This window comes from Ptychodera flava, chromosome 20 (genome assembly GCF_041260155.1).
Source record: "Ptychodera flava strain L36383 chromosome 20, AS_Pfla_20210202, whole genome shotgun sequence".
In the NCBI taxonomy this organism is placed as follows: Eukaryota; Metazoa; Hemichordata; class Enteropneusta; family Ptychoderidae; genus Ptychodera; species Ptychodera flava.
In genome coordinates this window covers 35,312,800-35,336,960 of record NC_091947.1, presented here as the reverse complement: position 1 = coordinate 35,336,960, position 24,161 = coordinate 35,312,800, and the positions used below count along the sequence as shown (strand labels likewise).

Genomic DNA, 24,161 nt, shown 5'->3' with positions numbered 1-24,161 from the left:
CCCTGTTCTATCGATCGGCGTTATTCTTCATAGCACAAAGGCAGGACAAGATTTTACCCTGTAAAAACATCATTATCAAACTTTGGTAATTGTTTGACTTCCTAATAAGTTGATGAAACACTTTGCTGTCAAGCCACTATCGGCATATTACGCGGAATATCTCAGCTGATCAGGTCTACCATCGTAGTGCTACTAACCGTAGTGGCTAACACGGATTTCATTTCTGAATGAGCTTCAATTAGAAACAGCAAACTGATTCAATCTACAATGATTTCAGCAAGGCATTTGATAACATCTGTTCAGAACATACTGCACTTTACTAATTGACTTCAGTGGCTGGTATTAGCCATTCAATGTTCTTTTCTTAGTAATATTTTGTCAAAAGCATCGTCATAATCATTAGAGCTGAATTTATATCTACTCGTCGACAACACGTCACTAGTCGTCTTGATTATTTATAGAGGGTCTAAACCACAGGTTTTATTAGCTCCCATAGCCATATGTATATATGGCAATGGAAGCTATTCTTATAGGCTAGGGAAATGTCTGTATGTATGTATGTCTGTGTGTCTGTGTGTCTGTATGTCTGTATGTCTGTATGTCTGTATGTCTGTCCGTCAACATCAAAAACTCCAAAACCGCTGTACATTTCATCTTGATATTTGGTGTGTACATGGATGATGGGCTGTAGATGAGATTTTGTTCAAATGAAGTTGTCATTGCCAAAAATATGCAAATTAAGTGAAAAAAGTAAAAACAGTCAAAATTGACAAAACTCAATAACCACTGAGCAGATTACATGAAAAATTAGCATGTAAGTACTTTGGGCTGACATGAAATGATTGTGCAAATCTTGGGTCAGTATCTTGGACTTGCTATTTTTCATGAATTTTTTTGTAATTTTCTCCCATTTTTGGTCAAAAAATCTTCTTCTCTGAAACCACAAGTCCGATTGATTTGAAACTTGGTATGGAAGTGCATAGGAGTGACCTTTCCCAAATTTGGGCAAATCGTGTTGAAATTTGCGTATTTTTAGTTTACACGTCCATAGACTCCCATGTATAAGGCGGATCTCCATAGACTCCCATGTATAAGGCCACGAAAAATAAAAATTTAGTTTCTCATATTGCAAAAAGGATGTAGTGACACAATTTTTAGTCCCCGTGGATGAAGTCCAGTGGGCTTATAGATTGGGTCATGTCCGTCTGTTCGTCCATCCGTGAGTCCATCCGTTCATGCAGATATCTCGGATATTTTGACAAAATGTCACATGACCTTAGTGACCTTTGACCTGAAATATACATATTTGTCCATTACTCAGTAACCACAAGTGGTACACCCTTCATGTATGGTATGATGGGACACCTTATGACGCCACATATTGTACCTCATTAATTATGCACATATCTAATTTTGAGCGAGCCAATAGAGCTAGAGGTCTGATTTTTGGTATATAGGGATAACTTAGCAAAACAATTTTTTTGACAAAATGTCACGTGACCTCGGTGACCTTTGACCTCAAATATACATATTTGTCCATAACTCAGTAACCACAAGTGCTACAGCCTTCATGTATGGTATGATGGGACACCTTATGACGCCACATATTGTACTTCATTTATTATGCGCATATCTAATTTTGAGCGAGCCAATAGAGCTAGAGGTCTGATTTTTGGTACATAGGGATAACTTAGCAATACGATTTTTTTTGACAAAATGTCGCGTGACCTCGGTGACCTTTGACCTCAAATATACATATTTGTCTATAACTCAGTAACCACAAGTGCTACACCCTTCATGTAAGGTATGATAGGACACCTTATGACGCCACATATTGTACCTCATTAATTATGCACATATCTAATTTTGAGCGAGCCAATAGAGCTAGAGGTCTGATTTTTGGTATATAGGGATAACTTAGCAATACAATTTTTTTGACAAAATGTCAGGTGACCTCGGTGACCTTTGACCTCAAATATACATATTTGTCCATAACTCAGTAACCACAAGTGCTACACCCTTCATATTTGGTATGATTGGACACCTTATGACACCACATACTGTACCTCAATAATTATGCACATATCTCATTCTGAGCAAGCCAATAGAGCTGGATGTCTGATTTTTGGTATATAGGGATAAATATAGGAGAGATATTTTTTTGACCAAATGTCATGTGACCTCGATGACCTTTTACCTAAAATATATGTTTATGTCAATAAATAAGTAACCACAAGTGCTATGTCCTTTGTATTTAGTAGGATGGGAGACCTTATGACAACACATGCTTTACGTCATTAATTATGTACACATCTAATTCTGGGCAAGCGAATATAGCTAGAGATCTGATTTTTTGGCATATAGGGATAATTAGCAATATAATTTTTTTTTCAAAATGTCATGTGACCTCGATGACCTTTGACCTTGATTATACATATATATGCATATCTCAGTAACCACAAGTTCTATACCCTCCAATTTTGATAGGGTATTAAACCTTAAGATGTCACATCTTGTACCTCATTTATAATGCGCATATGTATTTCTTGGCTGGCCAATACTGCTAGAGGTCTGATCTTTTTTCCCGATTTAGAACCATAACTTAGACATGCCTCATGTGTTTCAAATTGGGAACAACGACATAGACCTATGTGCCCATAGATCTCAACATATACACTCCAGTGATACTTCTTAATGACCACATTTTCCTGCCCCATCAAGACTAATACTCCTATTATAAGTGGGGACTATGTCATTGGAAATGACTTGTTGAGTTAATGGTTGTATCACAGTATTCGATATATCTAATTCTTTATTTTTTCCATTTTATATTCTGAATAAATACATTAAACATATTTCACTGTCTCCGGTACATTACATTTAAGTATTTTCACTTCATGCACTTTATCCCTTTAACACATGTTCAAATATCTGACCAGAGAACAAACACTAATAGTCCAGGATGGGAGCTACAGTGTCATTGACGCTATTTTTTGTTTATTTCCCGCAACATATGACTTGACATTGAAGATCGATTAGAGAAACATCCTTTAAAATAAATAACAGATAATTAATTATCATTGCATCTTAAAGTCAGTATAACCTTTCAGAATCCCCAAATTTATAGTCTCAGAAATCGTCATAAGAGAATCACAGTGTAATTAAGAGTAGATTTTATTTCAAAGTCTTTGTAGTTTAACGTGAAACAACTGACCGCTAATCTTTTGAATAAAAGTACTAAGTTTTGTACATAGACGATGTCAGATTACTCCTTTCTCTAGTGTAAGGTACGGGAAAGCAAGTCCTGTTAATAAATTGATACATCTAAAAACAGATTAAAGGACAGAGTCGCCATCTTTACAAATTATTATTTTTGTTTACTAGAAGTAACTATTCATGTTGCTGTGCTCACTGAAAAATGGAGAAATTCGGAGAGAGAGAGAGAGAGAGAGAGAGAGAGAGAGAGAGAGAGAGAGCAACAGGCTATCACACTAGACAGGGACAAATACTGCCCACCATTTTGATGTTAATTTACATCGTAGGTAGATGCAGCATTTGTCAATGTCAACATGTTCACCCAGAACGAAGTACAAAAAGTGTCTGATGACTTCGATAACTGTATGCTGACCGGTGGTTCAATGATGATGTGTAAAGATAACACTCTTGCTAGCTGGTGGAATCAAGCATTTGCACGATTGAAAGAAACTGGCCAGTACAGGACAATCTGTGAGTCAGTGGACGATAACCATGGTAAGTCAAAAAACCATTAGAGACAGTCTACTCAGACTGTCAGCAGTGTAAATATTAATTTATTATGTAGTTATTTGTTTATTTGTATTCATCTATTTGTTTATTTATTTACTTACCGTCATATTTCCACAATACCGCTTTTGAGATAAATTCTTGATTGGCTTAGATTTTATTCTTAAAGCACATAATATAATACAGGATTGTAGTTAACACAAAGAATTTAAAGAAATGTCAGTTGATGTACATAACGGAAAACGTTGTACAACGTCATTAACTATTGGTAGGAGTAACCGGGATATCGTTTTTCTTTCCCTAATCCTGTCTTTTTCCTCCGTGGGTCACATGCCTGGAACAGTGTTGTGTATTGATTAAACTAAACTAAATGTTTAGACTGTCGGAGAGCTCAAAATGTTTCCAATATATAGCTTTGCAAGTCAAATTACAAGGGATCAAGTTCGCATAATGTTCTGCTTTTTCCTGAGTGCATGCTAGGAAATCAGGTGACAGTACAAAACGGACACTCCCGGCGAAAGTGGTGGTTATAAAATGATGCAATCTTGGAGTTTAAGTCGGTGGAACTTTGGTCCAATTATCCTGCGCTATATGATTGAAATAACCCACATGGAATTAAGTTTCCAGGTAGATATAGCTATGATCCATCCTCTGTCGGCATTATAAAACATGCTCGTTACCGAACAAGTCATATGTCTGTATGCAAATGAGCAGTGTCCAGATAGATGGCAGGCAAGATAGGTTGCACAACACTGGAGTTTTGATGGACTTCAATTTTTTACTTTTTTTTAAAGTTCCGCCCGAATTTTTCCAAGTTTATTATTTGTTTTGTTACCGTTCTTAAAGTCTGGATGCATTACGTCATATAGTGCAGGATAATTAGACCAAAGTTCAACTGAAAGACGCGGGTACGAGATAGTGGAAAACTCCGGCAAACACGTTGGATAGTTTGCTCAACTGAATGAAAGGAAAACTTACTAAAAATTGCCCGCACCGGAGAGTAAATTGGCTGAGCAAAAATCCTCGAATGAAACTTTGCTCAGATATGATATCTCTGGTGTGCGGCATGCTATGTTCGAATAAAAAATGTAAAAGTCATTTGCATCACATCGGAGAATCCACATCTCGTTGTTGTGAGGCATTGTAACCTACACCCTACAGAAACAGTAATAGAGTTCTTTGATATTTTGCCGCAGTGAAAGGCCCTATTTTATTGTCAGTTTTAAATGTATTTCATAGAAATGATTTACAAAGTGTTGAAGAGCATTTCAAACATTCACTTGTGCGAGAGGCATTTATTGAGACGGACGCCTTTCATTAGGCTGCACGCAATGAAGAGGACACAATAGACGCAAGTTGACCTTGATCTAAGGATACAAGCGCTACTTACACAAGACAAAATGCTTAACATACAACAATATACACACATATACTGTCAAGTGCAAATATCTGCATCACGTGTACTCTTGTTCTACATAGATATACGCTACGTATGTCAACGTTCCATATGCCTAGTGTCGCAATTTACATAAATGAGGGCCTTGCCTGAGGTGAATACTGGCATGGACATACCACGACAGTATAGGGTGAAAGTTTAAAAGAGGTAATAATTTCGTGTACACAAGTCCTAAGCAAACAACAAGCATCACTGCTTCAGTATTACGGTACCTCCACTGCAGGAACAGGTTACTTGGTAAGTTCATGACTGGTCTTTTACAAGTCTTTCATCCAAGAAGTTTAAGTAGCTACAGGAGACGGCTTAGACTTGCTCCAAGTCTGTGGACATAAAATTATCGAAAGAGAAGTTAGTCTGTGGTGTGTCCATGGTTAGTTGTAGGCTGTTGCGTAGATTATGGCGTGAACGCATTGGCTTGGCCTGAGAGAAACTGCTGCCCAGAAAAGCAAAGCGACTGGGGCCAACACCGTTTCAAAATACCTCAACTTTCTCCCATAACAAACAGAACGTATTTTAGGTCCAAGACAATGTTACAGGAGGGTGTAGCATTGGAGCACTAAACATGGCTGAAAGCTAACTACACGATTGGAACTACTTTGGGATAATTGGATAAACATATTTTTCAAATTTCTCAAAAGTTTTAGATGCCATATAGCTGAATGTTGTAATATTACAAATTACTCATGAAAACAAGTGTGTAACTAAAAAGAAAAGTAGATGAGCTTACATTTGCAGGTTAAAACGACCTTACTTTACCATCCAATTATACCAATTAGTTCCAATATCGTGTTTAACAAACAATCTTGCTGCGGATCTGTAGCCCTGCCATTCCCCGACTGTAAACAGTCATGGGAGAGGCAGGGCTACGGATCCGCAGCAAAAACAGTCTTGATTGCGAACACTCGCGTGAGTTACTTTGTGCATGCTAACTACACGTACGGCAAAATTTCAGTTTCTGCAAGTGTGCTATAGTGGCTGTCACAGTACAAATGTGTAATTTAATAAGTACGTTTTGATATAAGTGAATATACTAGCACCTTCAAAATTGTGCGTTGTTTACTTTTGTCCTTACAATGAGGTCGAACTCCTCTGTAAAGGAGGATAGGAAAGGAAAACATACTTTCATCGTGTACCTATAGTGATAGCTCTTTCTGGCGCTCGACGTCCAGCGCAACAGTGCCCCTCTCTGGAGTGTGCTTTGCACCAACTAGGGTACACGAACATTTGAAATATTACAACGAATGGATGTCAGCATTCTTTCACGGGTCATTTCCCCCCATTAAGAAACTCTGTCGGAGCATTCTGTAACATTTTGAAGCATTTTTTTGCCTCCAGAAAAATAAGAGGGGAAGTCGAGCGACGCGAAAATTTGTCGTGACCATTATGCCCTGATGTTTTACTCTTTTTCAAGTTATCATGAAATATATTGACACTGCCTTGCACCAGAAAGAAAATTCTTTTCATTCTAGACAATTTATCGGCTCAGTTGCACATACAGCTACCGTCTCTTGAGTGTATGACAGAATTTGAAGTTTGCTAGTTGTTTGGTGGTGATTTTATACCTGTGAAACTGAACTGTACCTCTGACTAAAAACTCACAACCAATAATAGTCTTTCGCTTTCTAACATAAATGGTGATTTGATTAGAAGAAATTTAAATGGGAGTGCATTTCACAAGGTGAAAATTAGCTGTCTACATATCACATCACTTGATCGGCCTTTTATATAATTTTTCTCCCATTGATGTCAAGGTAGCCAATCTTACCCTCATCTTGTAGTGTCTAGTCACAACTTGCTTGGCAGGTCGAGTTTAATAACCAAAACATACATTGGTTATTTCAGTTTCATTAGTTAATACTTGGTATTTATTGCTGATCCCCTCTTCGTCAGATATGGATATTGTCAGTTCAAAGAAGACTAACTCAGAATTTTCCATCTTCGGATGTCTCAAAATTTCTTTACCTTTGTTGTCTTTCGTAACAGTGCAAGGAATCAAAGCTAATTTACACAACTGGCTAAAGCAGGAGACTATAATTGACTCTTGGTGCTCCTTTCCATATTTTTCTGTTTAAAAGAAGGGTGTTCACTGTTGTGAAAGCGTATGTTCATGTCTGCTTTAGGGAGCCGTCATTATTTACGGCCAGGGGGAGTTGGAGGAATGTGTGGGGGTCACTCAAAAATTGAAAACTTCAAGGGTGGAGGTTGCTCAAAATGTGGAGAGGAAGAAGGGGATTTACTCAATTTTTGTGCGAAATAAATTGAAACACCTCTTACATTGCACCATTGCACACATCAATTTCTTAAAATTTCGATGCGAGAGGGGGATACCCTCCTCTCATGCGCTCCCCCTTAGGGTGTTCCGACAATTTTACTGGTAAAAGACAAATTGAAAATACATCTCGGCTTTCACCAGACTGCACCATTGCAAACATCAATTTCTCAAATTTTTCACAGGATCTAGGACAAAACTGAACTGTTGTGAATTCATTCTGTATGATCACAGAAATATACGTTTTTCATTGACTTCAGTGCAATAAGCATTTTGACATTTAATCGTACCATATTTAAGCTTTTTATTAAAAGCTGTCAGCTGGAGAAATGACACAAGATGGTCACAGATTTTCCATTCCTGCATATTCTTTGGTCTTCAATCTTTGGCAAACTGAGAACTGTTTTTAACACAAGCGACCTAGCGGCCGATATAGCTCCGCTGTGTTTATGTAGAGAATAACTATTTTTGACACATGTTGATGAAGGAGGTGGAAATCTTTGATAGCTTAATGCAGTGGCCAGAAAAAGTGGCAAAAATAGCTGCAAAAATACACAATTGAAGATTTCATCATACTTTGAATATATCACAGCGGATCATCCCTAAGAACATGTCAACCAAAGCTATCTGATGAGTAGTTTTTTGAGAACAAAATTTTCTGACCAAAAATGGCAACAATTGCCCCCAAAAATAAAAATTGCAGATTTCATCATAATTTCAAAAGATCAAATTTTTTTCATCTATAGAAACCTGTATACCAAATTTTAAAGCTGTTAGACCAGTACTTTTTGAGAAACACATTTTTTGACCAAAAATGGCCAAAATTGCCCCAAAAATACATTTTTTGACTAAAAATGGCAAAAATTGCCTTAAAAATGCAAATTTGCATATTTCTGCACAAATTGAACAAATCTGAAATAGATTATCCCAAGGGACATATGTACCAAATATCAAAGCTATCTGACTGGTAGTTTTGAAGAAGAAGATTTTTAAAGATATTTTTACCAAAAATGACAAAAATTGCCTTAAAATTACAAATATGCAAATTTCACCACGATTTGACCAAATCTGACTGAAGTCACCCTAAGTAAACTGCATATCAAATTTCAAAGCAATCGGACAAGCGGTTTCAGAGAAGAAGATTTTTTTACCGAAAACACCAAAAAATGCTCCAAAAATACAAATATGCAAATTTCACCACGATTTGAACAAACTTAAGTGAGGTCACCCCAAGTGAACTGCATAAAAAATTTCAAAGCAATTCAACTTGCGGTTTCAGAGCAGAAGGCAATTGTTGACGGACGACAGACGACGACGACGACGACTGACGACGGAGGAAAATCAACCTATTTGATAAGCTCCGCGTCACTGACAGCGGAGCTAAAAATGTATTGACATTGTTTGGTTGCTGAATATTGTGACTTAAGCACTGATCATGCAAAAAATGTTGTCTAGTGGGCATCTAGTGGCCAATTGGGGATTTCAATAGTAGGGAGAGGGCAGTGGGGAGCAGACAGACTATAGGTACTGGAGGGCAGTGGGGAGCGGACAAACCATAGATACTGGAGGGCAGTGGGGAGCGGACAGACCATAGATACTGGAGGGCAGTGGGGCCGGACAGACCATAGGTACTGGAGGGCAGTGGGGAGCGGACAGACCATAGGTATACTGGAGGGCAGTGGGGAGCGGACAGACCATAGGTACTGGAGGGCAGTGGGGAGGGGACAGACCATAGGTACTGGAGGGCAGTGGGGAGCGGACAGACCATAGGTACTGGAGGGCAGTGGGGAGCGGACAGACCATAGGTACTGGAGGGCAGTGGGCATCAAAAATTCAGTCGGAGGGCATATTTTCCGTATATGCCAGTGGAAGGGCAGTTACGAACGGCTCTACTTTCCTCTCAAGATTTTAGGTCAAGGTCAAAAATAAGTAAAATCGGTATATCGGCCTTCAAAACATGTTTTTGATGATTTTGCGAAATTGGTGAATGCTTCTTTATTTTCACCTTTTCTGCCGTTTAATCCTCCGATAGGTTAGCGAATGGCAGAGCGAAGTGAAACTTATTCAGTCGGTGACAATTCAGTCAATTTTCACAGCGATAAAGAGAAGATGGCCACCAGTGATTCTTCAGGCAGTTCCCCGAAGTCGCAACATGTGACATTGGTTGTCATCGCTATTATTGCGGTGGTGGCTCTTGTTGTGGCAGCCATGAGTTTTACTCGACAACCTAAGATGGACATCAATGTTACCAATAGTGATGCAGGTCGACAAACTGAACGTAAGTTAGCATTTGCTTTCATTTCATCATCCGATTGATTAATAATTACTTAGAGGCTGAACAATTTAGTGTCTAAAACAAAGTAGTTCAGGAGTAAAGTCTGTATTTGAAAACTATGGCAAAATATACACGCATTATCCGAATATGTCATTTGCTCACATGGCAATTCTGTAACTAACGACAGTAGTAAAGGTTCGTGTGTTAAGAAGTTTAGGTATAAGAATGAGATAGCATTCAAGCTCACAATAATTTACATTTTTAAACGAAATTATAGACCAAATTTGTACTGGAACGAAATGTTATCACATTTGCACGCTGTGTAATGTTCTGTATTTTTACTACAGACGAAATTTAACTCGTTAATATATATAGAGTATGTAGTAAATTGCTGTTCAGCATACAGTGCGTCGAATTCTTCAATGCAGGTTGGACATTCTCTTTTTGAGAGATTTACACAAAACGTGAGTTCCGCAGAGTGAATGGCATTTTTTCGAGCTGAAATAGGACAAAATACGTCAAAGATGATATTTACCAAAAAGTTCAAACACAACGTGCTGTGTACTACACGACTCAAAAAGCGTCGACGATGCAAAAACCTGTCTTAGGTGGTTCTATGATGGCCAGATCTTTTTCAGCATCAAACAAATACTTTTGCAAGCTTTTTAGCCTGAACTATGACAACTGAATTTCGAGTTTAAAAGCACTGGTTCACTTTCTCCATGCTTCTGTGAACAAGGGGTACTACATTATGTTTTACTGACATAGCACATGCAGAGCTAGCCTTTACCTATACTATAGGACCCGAGACAATTGTTGTAGTCTGCAGGTAATCTACAAAATTTTGTTCAAAAGTTTCGTATGATCCTGTGGCATACTTTGACAATCTCGGATGACGCATCATAAACAGCCACTTGTATTGGTGAGGTGCAGCACGCCGTATATACTTGCCGGGTAGGACACACATACACCTGGTTAAGGCACCATATACAAAATACATAACCTTGTATGGATGGGGTCTGAGTTTCTGTAAGGTGTTGGTGCTCTGAGATTTAATATGGTCTTTATCCTACGATCTAACTTGAATGGTTTAACGTGGTTGGAAAGGCTAGAGCGTCAGTTATAAATTTCATCAAAACTATTAAAATATAAAAGTAGTCAACATTCTCTGTGGAATAAAAAAAACTAGACATTTGGGCACAAAGGCATTGCAGAGTTATAGCCTGTTAAAACTTCTGAAAAACTGACTAAATAAGAAGAAGTTGGGGAGTCCTTAGTGTATTAACTATGGTAAAGGTCCCCTAGCTTTTAAAAAAACATTTGAAAAGGGAAAGTCATTATTTGCAGTTTTTCAGGAAAGTTTGACAAGGCGATGCTGGCATTCAGAGTGAGTGACTCATATTGTAAATGCATTTTTAGATTCTTTGAGTGTCAAAGAGGTGTCAAAAGTGAGATTAACCAAAAAAACTGCTCTATGACTTCAAAAGAGGGTGCAAATATGGCTTGTTTTCAACATTTTTGACAGAATAACAGTTTTCCTACATAATTGTATACCAATTTAATCCAACTTGGAAATGAGATATGGACATGGAATTTTTACAGCCTATTAACAAGGTTACAGATAAGATTTGTACGGCACAATTTTCCTGTATTTGAAGTGCTCTTTGAAAAATCACATTTTGAAATTTGAAAGAATTTTTAATAATTTTTTGATATATAAACCCATGTAAAATCATAAAAAACAAATTTTATTTACAAATCCTGCCATACAAATCTTACAATAAATAGTGTCAACATATTTATAACTAATTTGGTAATATAAATACTATCCAATTATTATTAAATTCAAATATGTAAAAAAATATGAAAAATTAAATTTTAATATTTACTGGTGTCATATTTCAAAATCATGGCTGCCAATACACAATATTCATATTCTTTGGAGAAAATATTAACTAAGGGAGTTATCCTGAAAATTGAACTAAATATCTTGATTCTAACACTTGAAACTTGACATTAACTCTGAGAAAGAATTGGTGCAAAAATAGCCTTTCCAACCACCTTAACCTGTCCCGCCGGCAGATAGGATAAGATGAAACACTTCAATACAGACTAATTAAAATTAATAAGAATGTCGAAGTTGATGTCCCTCAATGGACTCTGAAGAAAATGTTTTCCGCATGGAGCATAATCGGACCATAAGCTTATTTGTATTTTAAAGTTTTGGTAGTCTTTGATATATTCTGTCCTATCTGAGCATATCTTTGATATATTCTGTCCTATCTGAGCATATCTTTGATATATTCTGTCCTATCTGCAGAATATCTTTGATGTATTCTGTCCTATCTGAGCATATCTTTGATATATTCTGTCCTATCTGAGCATATCTTTGATATATTCTGTCCTATCTGAGCATATCTTTGATATATTCTGTCCTATCTGAGCATATCTTTGATGTATTCTGTCCTATCTGAGCATATCTTTGATATATTCTGTCCTATCTGAGCATATCTTTGATATATTCTGTCCTATCTGAGCATATCTTTGATGTATTCTGTCCTATCTGAGCATATCTTTGATATATTCTGTCCTATCTGAGCATATCTTTGATGTATTCTGTCCTATCTGAGCATATCTTTGATGTATTCTGTCCTATCTGAGCATATCTTTGATGTATTCTGTCCTATCTGAGCATATATTTGATGTATTCTGTCCTATCTGAGCATATCTTTGATGTATTCTGTCCTATCTGAGCATATCTTTGATGTATTCTGTCCTATCTGAGCATATCTTTGATGTATTCTGTCCTATCTGAGCATATCTTTGATATATTCTGTCCTATCTGAGCATATCTTTGATGTATTTTGTCCTATCTGAGCATATATTTGATATATTCTGTCCTATCTGAGCATATCTTTGATATATTCTGTCCTATCTGAGCATATCTTTGATGTATTCTGTCCTATCTGAGCATATCTTTGATATATTCTGTCCTATCTGAGCATATCTTTGATATATTCTGTCCTATCTGAGCATATATTTGATGTATTCTGTCCTATCTGAGCAATTGTTAACATGTAGTAAACCATATATACAGTAAGGGTAAGCCCTATCAGTTTCAGTCAGTAATTTATTTCTTCTCCGTGATGCTCCGCAAAAACCAAGCCCCCTGTAACAAACTGTCAGGATTGTAGTTTACGAGATGACAAACCATGTCTAACCAGTCAAAAGTTTTAATATTTTACATGGCCTTTACTAAGCACTCCTTTCGTGTGTGTGTGTGTCAGGAACTATAACTTCATTGATTTGTCTGAGAAAAAACCTCACAAGTATTTGACTTTTACTTTACAGCGGTTTCGCAACAAGTACCAAGCGACACAGAACGTATCTGGACTTTCGCCATTGGACATGATGGAACACGTCTTGAATACATGTAAGTATAGTGGAGTGCGCAAGAAATCAGTCAAACATAAACTGGAAATTCAAGAATAACGACACTAAAATGCAACATTCAAGTACGTCTACGATGTTAACATTATCTTTCTGAAATTACAAGTTGACTTTAAAACTTATGAAGATATGCAGTTATAACTCATGTTCACAGAGAAAATGAGAGATGGCTATTTAGGCCCTTTACATTTCATCTTGTTTAACTCTGACATCACTTCTTGGTCTGTCGGCCAGAGGTTCATACATCTTTCTTTCATGAATTTCACTTTGTTGTGTGTACCGGTGATTTACTGTCTGTTCTGTGCTGTTTTGTGTTTATAACTATTGTGTTATCGGATTATGGGTTGGTATGACCATTGAATTCGTTATGAGTATCGCACAAGGTCCTTTACAAATACTACTATGGCGATTCATCTCGAGCTTTTCAATTCGCTGAATTCGTACAGTGTTGCACATAAAATGCAGCAAATGTGAAGGAAGTCATTTTCTGAACTTAAGTATGTGATCAGCATTTTTAAGCTGGACATGAGATGTGTCGGTGAATGATCCGACAAATTTTACAAAATCATGTCTGCGGCAGAATACACATATAAGATGGAATTTGACGAAGAATCGCGATTTTCGTAGCCACTGTTACTGTTGTTGTAATTAACTGTTTATGGCAGTTCATTTCGTTCTTTGAGTTTTGAGTTTGTGTTTTTTTATTTTCAGACATGATGATGGCGGGCTTCGTGGATTTCACGTTGACTTAGTGAATGCAGGTAACCCGTTGTTTACAGTATTTTACGGCACGCACAGCTGGAAAATTAAAAGGAATTAAAAGATTTATGATGGTCGTTTTATTTGTTACTACAATCTTATATAAACAAAACTATTATGGATTATTGAAAATGAGAGTATAACTAACAGGAAATTCCAACCTATTACAGTCTGCGAAATGGCGAACAAAGATTGTCGTCTTATCTTCGACGTGTACCAGCGTTGTTGGGAATCTCAATCAGGACATTGGCCGCGTGCAGGTCAAGGACTTATGGATAGATGGTACGATGCCTGCACAGGTTAGTCTGCGAAGTTTTAGAATGTCGAAATTCGTTGAATTGCGGGATTTGAGATCGCTTTAAACCATTACTATGCATTTATTACTGGAGTTCGAATAATATCTGGCGAAAATATAAATACAGTTTGAAATCCTTCCTAGGTTTGGCATGAAAGCAGAAATCACTTGCTTTCCAAAGAATCTACTGAGCTAACATATTTATTTAGTTGGCACTTTGAAGTCATTTTTCTCGCATTGGTAAATCCCAGGATGTTGTATGGTCAAACTGCGTTAATGTGTATATTACAAGTCAAATGGCGACAGAAACGTCCCCAAACTTCCCGACGAAAGACTGACATCAGACCTGTTACTTGTTGCCCGTGGGGCATTGTAGGTTGGTTTGCAACATACGAACGACTCCGTACTGTAGCTTTTACCGACCCCTTCAGGGAACCACCCAGAGCAGCTTTCTACGTAAAAAACGGAAATCCCAGAAGCTTCAATTGGAGAGATCTCCAGAACAAGACAATAGCAATCTTTGACGGTTGGGCGTCAGATGAATACTGTATTAAAAGAAACTCGGATAAAATACAGGTACGGTCTCTAAGCTTTGATCCAAGACGATGTAGACCGATAAGTTATAATCGATTTAGTGCGCGCGCATGTAAAATCTAGAATTGGACGAATCTTGTCGTTCGTACCTGTTATCCTACATTCTTTTCGCTAGTTCTTTATCGATATCTCTCACACTTTCTCCTTTCTCCAATAAGTCGTGGAGTAAAGCTTCAATACCATTCCACTCTACCGTGATAGCATGTTTTCACAATCAGTGAAGACTGCCATCGCTTCCTATCAAAAAAGCTCATGAAGCTGCAATCATCTCCATCACAGCTCTTCGAGTGATCACCATATCTCGATTTTATTTTGAATAACGAGTGAAACGTTAATTATTTCCCTTTAAAATTTCAGAATGCTGAACTATCTGCCGAGCAAATGGTTCATCTTTCCAGTGAAGAAGCTATCCTGGATGCCGTCAACAATGAAGAGGTAAGATTACGAGAGCTTCAGACTAGTTCTGCAGAATCACGTAAAGCAGACAAGCCTTACCAATACTGGTAAAGATATTCCAATCTACTCTGGATGAATTAAGCGACCAGTTTGTTGAGATGATTTGTCATTGAATAAGGAGGACGGGGCGAAGAAAAACACTGGATTTTACATACCGTTACGTTACTGTCTTAACATCTAAAATGTGTATTGAACTTTCGATTTCCTTTGTGCACACGGTTTCCCTAGTTCGCCAGAGAGAGAGAGAGAGAGAGAGAGAGAGAGAGAGAGAGAGAGAGTTTTTTTTTTAGTTTTTCACAATGTCTTTAATACTCAACATTGCTTATTAAAATTACATATCACTATAATATTACATTGCACAAGCTCTATATACACGGAATATCAAAATGAAGTCAAATGAAGTGAAAAGTAAAGGAACTCAGTAGTCTCCAGAGTCATAAAAGTAGAAATGTAATCATACAACAACTCGTCTCCGCTAACTTAACACTTTACATATAAAGATCAATTCATTGTTGTTATCAATCGCACATATGATATCATTGATGGCCCAGATATCTTTAAAAGTTTAGTTTCCATTCATTTTGTAGTAGTTATAGTCCACACTTATTCTGCATCTTACACGTTGTTTGAACATTTTCAGTGGGTCTGGATTCTCGTTTAACCGGCAATAGACTGTTGCTACCTTCGCAGTAATCATGAGATAGTTGCATAGTTGGTAAACGTGTCGCAATATCTTGGGTCCTTTTGGTATACCGAGGATATACCAAAGGAGTGGAACAGAGTCTTTCTCGATGATTTGTTGGATCAACTGTGCGAGATAGCGATGAAGCTCCTGTAGTTCTCTGCATTCAATAATCATGTGAAAAAGTGTTTCAATTTCATCGCAATGTAGACATTTGTTGTCATCCCTTTTATTGCTGAGAAATAGGAAGCGTCCGGTTGCTAAGCAGCCATGGATTGCTCTCCATTGAAGGTCACTGTCTCGTCTACTGACAGGTTCCCAATAAGTAGTCTGAAAGTTTGGTTTAACATCATCGGAAACCGACAACAAGTCGTGCCATGGAGTGGGTAATCTTGCTGGATCATGATTGACATGAATCTTTTAATAAGCAAATAGTAAAGCTCTTTTTTACACAGTTTACTGAAGTAAATCGGTTCAATATTCTGAATACCACTGTGAGGTAATGTAATATTAAATTGAAGTGAATTGGGTGGGTCACTGCCTGTACAGTTACCCTGAAAGAATTGATCAAGACGTGATTGCCAATTGTTCGGTATTGCATCCCATACTAGTTGAATCGCACGGTCAAGAATTCTTGTGGAGTAAACTGAAACATTTGTCTGAATTTCTCGTGTACTCTTTTTACGCTTTTCAGTGCGGTTAATAAGATCTCCTATCGTTATAACTCCGCCTTCGATAAAATGTCTTAGAAACAGCGGAGACTGTTGAACTGGATGAAGTATTAAGGGGTTATGGAAAATAGGTTCACACATAATATCAGACACAGAAGGTTGGGGTAATGAACGTTCAACATCAAGTGACTTCCAAGTACGTATCAAATCTTCATAAAATGGCTGAGTTCTGTTGTTATTATTAGTGTGTGGAAGGAGTGGGACATTTAGAGCTAGAACGTGGACGCCATATTTATTATAACCAAATTTGCCGATATTATACTTTGCGTAGTTATGAATAGGGTGATCAGAATTTTCATAAAGTATTTTACGTATATGCATCATTCTAAAGTTGTCAATCTTACTCTGAATGTGCACAAGAGCTTGACCACCCTCGTTCACTGGTAAATACAAAATATCGTGAGGGAGCCAGTGTTTCCCTTGCCAGAAGAAATTGACAAGAAGCACTTGAATACTTTGAATAAGTGTACGTGGTGGTGATAGACACTGTAGCTTGTGCCAGAGTTTGGAAGTAGCTAACTGGTTGATAATGAGGGTTCTACCACGATATGAAATTACAGTAGCATATGGTTTCCATTTTTTAAGAGTACTCGCAACTGAATCTAACAAACCATCCCAGTTTTTTTCCATAAAGGTAACGTCATTGCCAAGGTGAACTCCTAGAATGTTCAAACCTTTGTTGTTGTAAGCAAGTCCCAGAGGAGAGTCTTTCCTATTCTGCCACTTGCCTACCCACAGGCCTTTTGACTTCAGAAAATTAATCTTTGCATTGGATGCACCCTCATAAATATTAAGCCAGTATCGAATACCTTCAAAGTCAGTATTACGTGTGACAAAGATATTGAGATCATCAGCATATGCAGAAAGATAGTGTTTTCTAGAATCCGAGCAAGGCAGTGGAAAACCATTCAAAGCATCGCCAGACCGTAATTTTTGTAGAAAAGGTTCAATGCATATTGTGTACAATTGCCCGGACAAAGCGCATCCTTGACGGATGCCACGGCCAAAGACAAAAGGTGTGGTCAGATCATGATTGACTTTTAAAATGCTTTCGGCGTTATTATAGATAAGTTTGATGTAGTTAAGAAAGTTATTACCAAATCCAAAGGCTGTCAGAGTACTGAACAGATAGTCGTGATGAACACGATCAAAGGCCTTTTCTTGGTCAATTGAAAGCACAGCGAGGGGTAACTGTTTCTCATTTGCATACGACAGAGTGTCACGGATGAGGTGTATATTATCAAAAATGGTTCTTCCTGGAATGCAGTAGGTTTGATCGAAGTGGATAATTTCATTTAGGGCATACTTCAGTCTCAAAGAGAGTGCTTTTGTCAGGATTTTATAATCTGCACACAAGATTGAGACTGGCCTCCAGTTTTTTAGTAGACCATTATCGCCATTTTTCGGTAACAAAGTGATTGTTGCTCTACGACAAGAAAGAGGGAGTTGACCGGTCTGTACTGAATGGAGAACGACTTCGTGGTAATCTTTTCCAATAACACTCCAGAAGCATTTATAAAATTCGGCCGGAATGCCGTCTATACCTGGGGCTTTGTTATTTCCAAGTTTTCTAACAGCTCTGGAAAGTTCATCAAATGTGATCGATGTTTCGAGAGCTTCTTTTGTGTCATTTTTAAGTTGTGGCAATTCACTTAATAGTTTATCCGTCTGATCCTTGCTGATTTGTTCTGGAGTGTAAAGTGTTTTATAGAAATCTCTAGCTATCTTGCGTATTGCAGCTGGATCTTCAATGATTTCTTCATCACTGTTATTCAATTTGAGATGTGTTATCATTTTTCGCGCACTCTTGCGACGCTCAAGGTCAAAAAAGTAACGTGTTGATTTGTCGCTTTCGTTAATATATTGAAACCTCGACCGGACCCAAGCTCCTCTTGATTCAGTTTTGAGAAGCTCATTTAGCTCAGTTTTCTTATTTTCGTATTCTGCATGACTGATATGATCTGCTGACACTTGGTTTTCTAGATTCGAGAGATCTTTCATCAATTTTTCCTTAGCTCTTGCTTGAGCTCGTCGACGCCCTATACTGTACTGTTGGGAGAGCAATTTATCTGAAGTTTACCTGCATCCCACCACTCTTGAATGGAAGGAAAATCGTTCTTTTTAGTGGTCCACTCATACCAGTAATCAATAATAATCTTTCTGTAATTTTCGTCATCGAGCAGTGAAGTGTTTAGTGCCCAGTGAGCACTTCTATGTTTTATTTCTTTTTGGCTAATACATATTTGAATAATATTATGGTCAGAATACGAAACAGGCACAATCATTGCTGATTGAAGTCTGTTTGTGATGTGTTTACTAATGTAGAATCTATCAAGTCGTGCATGTGCGTCATTATTGCCATGCCATGTATAGTTCAAATCAGTGGGATGAAGTTGACGCCAAGCGTCGATCAGTTTGAACTTTTTTACAGTTTTACCGAGTACGCTAGAAGAAAGCGCGTGTGGTTCGATATGACTGCGTCTGTCAGTATTTGCGTCTAAAGTACAGTTAAAGTCGCCACCAAGGATTATGGGATCGGGTGAGGAGTCTAAGCGAGCAATAAGGTGTTGTAATGTTTGAAATGTATCAATACGTGCTTGACCGTCATTTGGTGCGTAGACATTAATGAAATGATAGTTGGTGTTATTAAGTTTAGCGTGAACGTGGAGAAGACGTCCTGGAATGATGTCTTCTTCTGAAGGATATCAGTCCGTGAGTTCGGGTGAAAAAGAATTGCAACACCGCTTGAATGAGTATCAAGATGCGAGAATTCAATCTGGCCCCGCCATACAACTTTCCAAAGAGGTTCATCACGTATGGTGGTATGCGTTTCTTGAAGAAAGAAGCAATCACATTTGAGCTGTGTTTTAAGCGTTTCAAGTATAGTATACCGCTTCAGTGCGTCTCGGCAACCACGGGTGTTGCTAGAAAGAATTGAGAGACAAGTCACGATAAGTAGGGGGAGAATTGTGTGCATCATGTTGGCTATATGAAAAAAGAAAGAAGAACGCTTCATTACAGTGGTGATTCGTTTCCTCTCTTTTTCAAGTCACTCTTTAATTTCTTCATTAATTTACATATTCTCTGCTTCAGAGGTTTATCAGTGGTTGGTGCTTTATAGCAAGTGACAGAGCTTGAGCAGGTTATTGAAATCGGGACAAAATTCGCGGCATCTCTCAACGTGATTTTTTTTTGTTTTTATGTTATCTAGAAAAAGAGCAAGTTTCTTTTGAGATGGCAGGGTGTTGCATTGTGACAGTTCGTCTGTTTGTATTTCAGATTCTAGAGTAAGATTATGACTGCTTTCATCTGAGTCGCTATCTGAGTCATCACTGCTAGTTGTAGTTAATATTGAAAAGCGGCCAGAGTTTGGAATAATGTTAGCGTTGCATTCGATACTGTCATTAATTTCTTCGCCAGTGGCAGCTGTTTCATTTATACTGGCTGCTTCATTACAAGCAATGTTAGTTGTGTCTGAGAATTTCGTAGCAATTTGTCTGTACTTGAATGGCGAGTCTAAAGGTTCATCTTCGGTATCAGAAATCGCCTGAAACTTGCTCTGGCTATGTGACTTTTCGTCTTCGTCACTGTCTTCATCAACACTATCGATCGTTCTTTTTATTGGCTCTATTGGTTGATCTGATTGGGTGTTGTTTTGTGACGTCATGGGGACGTCTGTGTCGAGGGTTGCAATTGCATCAATTGTTTCCTCGGCTGTTTCATTAACAATGTTTTCATTATTAGCTGTGCTGTTAATATTACTTGTAAGAACAGGTGTTGTGGTGTTTTCCTGTTCACCTGTGGTATGCTGACGATTCAAATTGGCCTCTGTTGTTGCTTTATCGATTATTTCGTCTCTTCTTTGAGAAGATGGATCCTGCGCTTCTGATTCCGTCAGCAAATTTGGCGTATCGTTACGATCAACAATAATACGTTCTTTATCGGATTCGGTAGAGTTCTGTTCAGAATTACTCGAATTTTTACTGTTCGATATATCATTTTTGGCAGGACAGTTCTTTCGTATATGTCCAGGACTTCCACATTGAAAACATTTGAGTGGTTCTGTTGATATGTAAACGGGATAAAATTTTCCTTCATAAAGAAGTTGCAATACCCCATTGCAGTCTTTGAACGTTGGTTTTAGAACTATATAGACTTGTCTCCTAAAAGATTTCACATGTTTGAGATCGGGGTTCCGACAGCCTAAGGAGATGTGGCGAAAACTGTTGTTGAGAACTTTGCCATATCTACGCAATTGCTCGCAAAGAAAGGCATTTGGAATGAACGGTGGTACGTTTGAAATAATAACTCTAGTAGCTGGTTGGATCATCGGTGTGGGTTGTACAAACAGGTCATTGACATGTACACCTGAAGTGCATACCTGTGTGACCTGCGAAACCGTTTTCAAGAAAACCACAACAGCTTTATTCATTCGTGAGGCAGCCAAAATGTCCTCGGGATTCACAATTTTCGCTACACTTTCAACAAAATCATCCAAGGTAACTCCGTCCAAGTTATCAAACTTAAGGCTATTCTTCATGGAAAGCTTAGAAAGTTTCCAATCAACATCGCTTTCCGAATCATGAGTTGGCGTGGCGGCAGCCATATTGATATGGCTAACCAACCAGACCTACTGCGAGACAGAATCTAAAAGAATCGCCGCAAAGCAAGTCAATACACGATCAAAAACGTGACACACACCACAAAAAGGCACAAAACAGTCTCGATGAATCGAGATTGAACGAGAAAGTACTCACAGTGCCAGGAAAACAAATCCAAAATCGGAGCTCTCTCAAGGCCATGTTCACCGCATGAGGGCGAGAGAGAGAGAGAGAGAGAGAGAGAGAGATTGATGCCATCCATTTTGACGTTGTTTTTTTTTCATATTGCAGGTAGATGCAGCATTTATAAATGTCAATATGTTCACCCAGAATGAAGTCGAGAAAGTGTCTGATGAATTTGATAACTGTATGAAGGCCGGTGCTTCCATGATGATGCGTAAAGATAACACTCTTGCTAGCTGGTGGAATCCAGCATTTGCACGATTGAAAGAAACTGGCCAGTACAGGTCAATCTGTGATTCGGCGGACGATAACCATGGTAAGTCAAAAACTACGGTATATTTAGTTAAATATATTTACACTACTGACTGTAGAGTAAATTATTATTACTATTATTAGTTGCGCAAATGACACTCCTTGCCGCCTTTGAAGTAAGGCATCTGATTAGCTCAACCAGCTTCACGCAGATAACTGTTCTTAAACCGCATAAGTATATATAGACTTGCGGTATAAACTTACAAAAACAGAATACAAAACAAGGTTTATCCGTTCTGGGTATGAGCAACCAGCATTTTACTGACTCTTTCCTTAATTCTGTTTTTTTCTCCAATAGGTCATATGCCTGGATCAGTTGTGTGTCTTGATTAAACTACCACTACATCAATTTGGAAAAGTTAATAGCAACAGTCCTCAATCCCTTGTTTTCAGTCGCATTAGTACTTGTTAACATTGATTATTTTGTGATGCTAGTCCTCCTTTGGATGTTTAGTCTTGTTAATCATTTTGTGTTGAAATAAAGCTGACGAAAAACCTGGCTCCGGTAAGATGCCTAACAGAAATAGATTCTCAGCATTGTACTAGGTTCGTGATAGCACAACGTCAAGGCAAAGATTTCACCTTATAAAATCAACATTATAAGGGATTGTTTGACCTCTTCATAAGTTAATGAAAACATCTTGCTGTCAAGCCACTATCAGTATGTTGGGCCAAATATCTCAGTTGGTGAGTACACATTTGTCAAAAACAGCATCCAACTGAGTGGCGTACTGGGATTTCATTTCAGCTTCAGTGATAAACAGCAAATTGATATAATCTATACTGAGTTTAGCAGGACATTTGACATTGTCTTTAATGCTGACATGTAATGAAAGTGCCTGTACAGCAATATATCAACCTTTGTGATTTCGCTAATGGACGTCAGTGGCCGCTGTTATCCATTGAATGTTCCTCGCCAGATGACAATTTGTCAAAAGTATCGTCACAATCATTATAGCGCTGAATTTATATCTGATTTATAGTGCTTCTCGTCGACGACACGTCATTAATCGGCCTGATTATTTTTAGGTCTAAACCATAGGTTTATTTGCCCACTTCTAGCACCATATCACTTGACACTGAAGATCAGAGAAACATTCTTTTTAACATTTATTTGTTTGTCAGAAGTCTTTCAAACCCCGTGATTTTTGACCTAAATGATGAAGAAATTTTCATTTAATGTTTAAAATTTGCAAAGAGTTGGTGCAAGGCACCTACGATCAAAATATTAACCTAATCTGGTGAGCGATTCTGTAGTTTCAGCATTTTGACTAACTTTGCCTTTTGTTTACGTCATTTGTATATTTTCGAAACAAACATGCTCATTTGAACAAATTCACATCTCTACTGTCGGGTGCACCTGAATGCTAAATACTAAGATGCCAGGTGCTGCAGTTTCCAAGTATTTGATGTGGACGGATAGACATACTGACTGACGACAGACATTTTTTAGCCTATACGAATACCTCCTATATAGCCATACATACACGCGGAATATGGAAGATAAAAAATAAATATGGTCTAATATCATTTCAAACTATGCAAAGAATCTGGCCCATTTATAATGAATGACTGATTTTTTGATGAAAATTATAAACACGATTGGAACTAATTTGGGATAATTGGATGGTGAAGTAATGCCGATCTGCAGCCCCGTAAAGCACCGCGGCTCTTGCGGTGTCCGGTGCGCTCCCGCCGGCCCTTGAAAATCCGAGGGAGACGGCCTGATTGTCGTGCCGGGTCGTACCCATATCCGCAGCAGGTCTCCAAGGTGAACAGACTCTGCTTTTCCTTGTACATTACACACTTGTTTTTATGAGTAATTTGTATTATTGCAACATTCAACTATCTGGCACCTAACACTTTTGAGAAATTTTAAAAATATGAAAATCCAATTATCCCAAATTAGTTCCAATCATTTTTATATGCATAATTGGCACAGATGGCATAGCTTTAGAGTTCTGCAAAAGTTGTCCATTTTTCCCAATTGAGAATAGAATTGAATCATACCATTAGTCTCTCATTATTTTTCATCTCAACGGATCGACCTTCTGTTGTACTAAGATTGAACACTTTAATGCTTGATGGTCAAAGTAATGCTTCACCAGTAATGCTCCACCAGTAATGCTGTCATGATGGTAACAGTAATGCTTCACCAGTTATGCTTGATGGCAGCAGTAATGTTTCACCAGGAAAAACAATGCAGAATGACAAGAATAGCATTTATAAATTTTGGAACTGTGAGGAGTTTAGCAAGTGTGCTAGACGATGACCTTGATTGTAGTATTGCTGTTATAATTGAAATACTACATACAGCTGCAGGTGATATGTATAGT

General features: G+C 38.0%; 1 protein-coding gene across 1 annotated transcript; it reads left to right on the top strand.

The window, feature by feature from the left end:
• The first annotated feature begins 5,353 nt into the window (after positions 1-5,353).
• LOC139120808 (arginine-binding periplasmic protein-like) lies at positions 5,354-23,364 on the top strand. The gene is made up of 9 exons (XM_070685373.1): positions 5,354-5,455; positions 9,520-9,765; positions 13,114-13,195; positions 13,924-13,973; positions 14,142-14,270; positions 14,643-14,842; positions 15,218-15,295; positions 21,622-21,829; positions 22,124-23,364. Exons 2-9 carry the CDS (start codon positions 9,528-9,530, stop codon positions 22,156-22,158), a joined length of 1,020 nt encoding a protein of 339 aa, XP_070541474.1. The 5' UTR covers positions 5,354-5,455; positions 9,520-9,527; the 3' UTR covers positions 22,159-23,364.
• The last annotated feature ends 797 nt before the right edge of the window (positions 23,365-24,161 follow it).

Bases quoted from the DNA above. Each gene is read 5' to 3' on its own strand.
- LOC139120808 (XM_070685373.1), top strand. From the start codon at position 9,528: ATGGCAGAGCGAAGTGAAACTTATTCAGTCGGTGACAATTCAGTCAAT. The intron at 14,271-14,642 runs GTTAGTCTGCGA...GGGGCATTGTAG, and splicing joins ATGGTACGATGCCTGCACAG to GTTGGTTTGCAACATACGAA. The intron at 21,830-22,123 runs GTAAGTCAAAAA...TTTCTCCAATAG, and splicing joins TTCGGCGGACGATAACCATG to GTCATATGCCTGGATCAGTT.